The following is a 3,392-nucleotide window of genomic DNA, read 5'->3' on the forward strand; positions in this document are numbered from 1 at the left end:
TCTCTCTCTCTCTCTCTCTCTCCTTCAACTTAATGGACTCTAATATTCCTCAATGTGTTGACCAATTCCCAGGCCCTGAGACCCGAGTGGGCGTGGCCAGTGGTTTGTAGACACAATATAAATTGCCTCGAACGATCTCGTTTAGCATCAAAAACTCCTCAGCGATCGAAGACCTTTGTTGATTCTACCTGAAAGTCATAAACAAAGCAATGGCTGCCAAGCTGGTGAGTTAGCTTAATTTTTTAAAAATCTGCCACCTTTTATCTTCATTTTTTTGGGGGGGCGGGGAGCTTCTGTGAGTTATTTTTTAATGTCTGTTTTCCTTTTTGAATTTATTTTTTTTCTTTCGTTTTCCTCTTTTCCCGCTAAAGTCACTTTCGATTTTATATTTTATATATTTTTCTCCTACTGTTTCGATTTTCAAAAGTTGGGACCAATATCATTCTTTTGGGGATAAAAGGGAATCCGGTGATTATTACCTAATATATAATTTCTCATTATTTTGAAAGAAATTCATCATTTTGCATCTAAGTCCAATTTTTTTTTATATTTTACATTTTGTTTGTGAGATTGTAAGAAGAAATTACAATTTTTATTGGGACCCTAAGAAAAAATAGCAAGAATAAAATATTGCTTTCTTACGTAGTTACACTATCATAAAGCATTTAAAGCACTTCTAATTGTGACGTAATACCAATTTACAAATTTAGTGTAATTATCATAAAGCATTCATCGCATTTCCAATTGTGACGTAATACCAATTTACAAATTTAGTTTAATTATCATGAAGGATTCATCGCATTTCTAATTGTGGCATTATCGTATTTCTAACTGCGACGCAATACCAATTTACAAATTTATTTTAACTGTCATAAAACATTTTTCGCATTTCTACTTGTGACGCAATACCAATTTACAAATTTATTTTAACTGTCATAAAACATTTTTCGCATTTCTAATTGTGACGCAATACCAATTTACAAATTTATTTTATCTATCATAAAACATTTTTCGCATTTCTAATTGTGACGCAATACCAATTTGCAAATTCAGTTACACTACCGTAAAGCATTTATCGCATTTCTAATTGTTTAGTAAAACCAATTTACAAATTATTAATTAAAATCTAAATTTTCTTTCGCAGATCATCGCCCTTTGTATGTCTTGTGTCGTACTTTCAACCCTAGCAGCTCCGACGCCTGACCATGGCCACGGTGGTGGCTTTGGACATGGCCACGGTGGTGGCTTTGGGCATGGCCACGGTGGCGGCTTTGGGCATGGCCACGGTGGTGGCTTTGGACATGGCCACGGTGGTGGCTTTGGACATGGCCACGGTGGTGGCTTTGGACATGGCCATGGCGGATATGGGCATAGCCACGGGCACGGCGGTTACGGCCAAGGGCATGGTTTTGGACACGGCGGACTCGGTGGTCACGGCTACTCTCACATCAGCTACGGCGGTTACGGTCATGGGGGTGGAGGCTTTGGGCATGGGCACGGCGGCTTTGGCCATGGGCACGGCGGCTTTGGTCATGGGCATGGCGGCTTTGGCGGTGGATTTGGTTATGGCCACTAAAGAAAAGGCCAAGGTCGTTATGCCAAAGGTAAACAAAGAAGAACTATCAATTAAGGTATAAATATATAAATATATATGTATAAATACTAAGGTAAAAGAACAATTAAGGTGTTTTCTATAATAGTGAGTGCAAGAATGAACAAAATATATATATATATATATAAATACTAAACGTTCATTGATTGATCTAGCAACGTCTCTTTCAGGTTGGTGCCGAGGAGTCTTCAAGTTCCTATTCTAGATGATATTATCCTATTACGAGACTGAATGTCATGCGAAGTTTGAATAAAGAAATCTGTGTAAAATGTCCTTTTCTTTAAACCAACTACCACATTTAAAAACTAATTATAACATAATGTTGAGAATAGTAGAGGAAGTATGATAATGTAGGAAGTATGATAGTGAAGCATCTAATCTTTTAGGCTTGAAATTAACGATCATTATTAGGTCACCATTATCGTCTGAGAGAAAAATAAAAAGAAAAAACATAATCCCACCTCAGTATTATTAACCTGACATATATTTGCTAAAACTCTATTCAGTTGCTTATCATATTAAACAACCTTCTCGTAACTTTATGTATCCCATACTAACTTGGATCCTATCATTTTTCCGGCAGTGGGAAGTCTAGACTTGTTTTTCCGGCACGAAACTATACTTGGCAGAGAGTTAAGAACATGCCAGTGATGGTGGCGTGGTACTAATAAGGTCGAAAGAAGAAGAAGAAGAAGAAGAAGAAGAAGAAGAAGAAGAAGAAGAAGAAGAAGAAGAAGAAGAAGAAGAAGAAGAAGAAGAAACTATTCTTAGCGGAATTTATAATTATTAAAAGATTCCTATATTTCCTCAATGTGTCTGTAATATCTGCTTCCTGTTCGCTTAACGTAACTGAATCTCTTTTAAGCCTATATGAGAATGAAAGTGAATTTAGTTCACACGGCTCACTGTCTAAAGTATAGAGATTAAAATGGTATGTATGGCCGCGTGTAATAGGCTGACAGGAATACATTCACTTGCAATAAGAACAGATGATGCATATGATGCTGACATTAGCAAAATCACACTTTCAAATATTGCATACACACTTTCTCTATTATTATTATTACTTTTTTTTAAATAGTTTCACCAGACTACTGAGGTGATTATCAGCTACATGTGTGGAAACGTGTAACTGTCATTTCATTTGTGTACTCAAACATATACACAATTACAATTTCGTCTTAAGACTAATCCACATACTCCTGAATGCTCTGAATGCAAAGTAGCGATATTCATTAAACATTTACCGTGTGAATTTCCGAAGTATAATGAGCGGCGGCACTATCAAGTTTTGGAAATAAATCCATCAGTGAAATTTTGTCAGAAGCTTCAACATCTGCAATTAATCCATTTATAAAGTTTTTTGAAAAATTGAAACTTCATTGAAAAAATATAAAATAAACAAATAAATAAATATATATAAGGTCAAGCAACTCCTTCGGTCCGGACCGGTGAGAGCTGATAATCATCTCAGTAGTCTGGTAAAACTATTTCAAAATAATAATAATAATAATAATAATAATAATAATAATAATAATAATAATAATAATAATAATAATAATAATAATAAAAATAAAATACAGAAAGTGTATGGAATATTTGAAAGTGTGATTTAGCCAATGTAAACATCATATACCTCATGTGCTCTTATTGCAAGTGAATGTATTCCTTTCAGCGTATTATGCGCGGCCATACATACCATTTTAATCTCTATACTTTAGTCAGCGAGCCTACATTTCCTCCTTACAGCAAGTGAACGCAACCATTCCAGCGCACGCAA

At 35.3% G+C, this 3,392-nt stretch overlaps 1 protein-coding gene across 1 annotated transcript; it reads left to right on the plus strand.

Annotated features, from left to right (window-relative positions):
- The first annotated feature begins 209 nt into the window (after positions 1-209).
- Positions 210-1,600, plus strand: LOC136851062 (uncharacterized). The gene is made up of 2 exons (XM_067125032.1): positions 210-224; positions 1,139-1,600. Exons 1-2 carry the CDS (start codon positions 210-212, stop codon positions 1,574-1,576), a joined length of 453 nt encoding a protein of 150 aa, XP_066981133.1. The 3' UTR covers positions 1,577-1,600.
- The last annotated feature ends 1,792 nt before the right edge of the window (positions 1,601-3,392 follow it).

Source organism: Macrobrachium rosenbergii, chromosome 23 (genome assembly GCF_040412425.1).
Source record: "Macrobrachium rosenbergii isolate ZJJX-2024 chromosome 23, ASM4041242v1, whole genome shotgun sequence".
Taxonomy (NCBI): Eukaryota; Metazoa; Arthropoda; class Malacostraca; order Decapoda; family Palaemonidae; genus Macrobrachium; species Macrobrachium rosenbergii.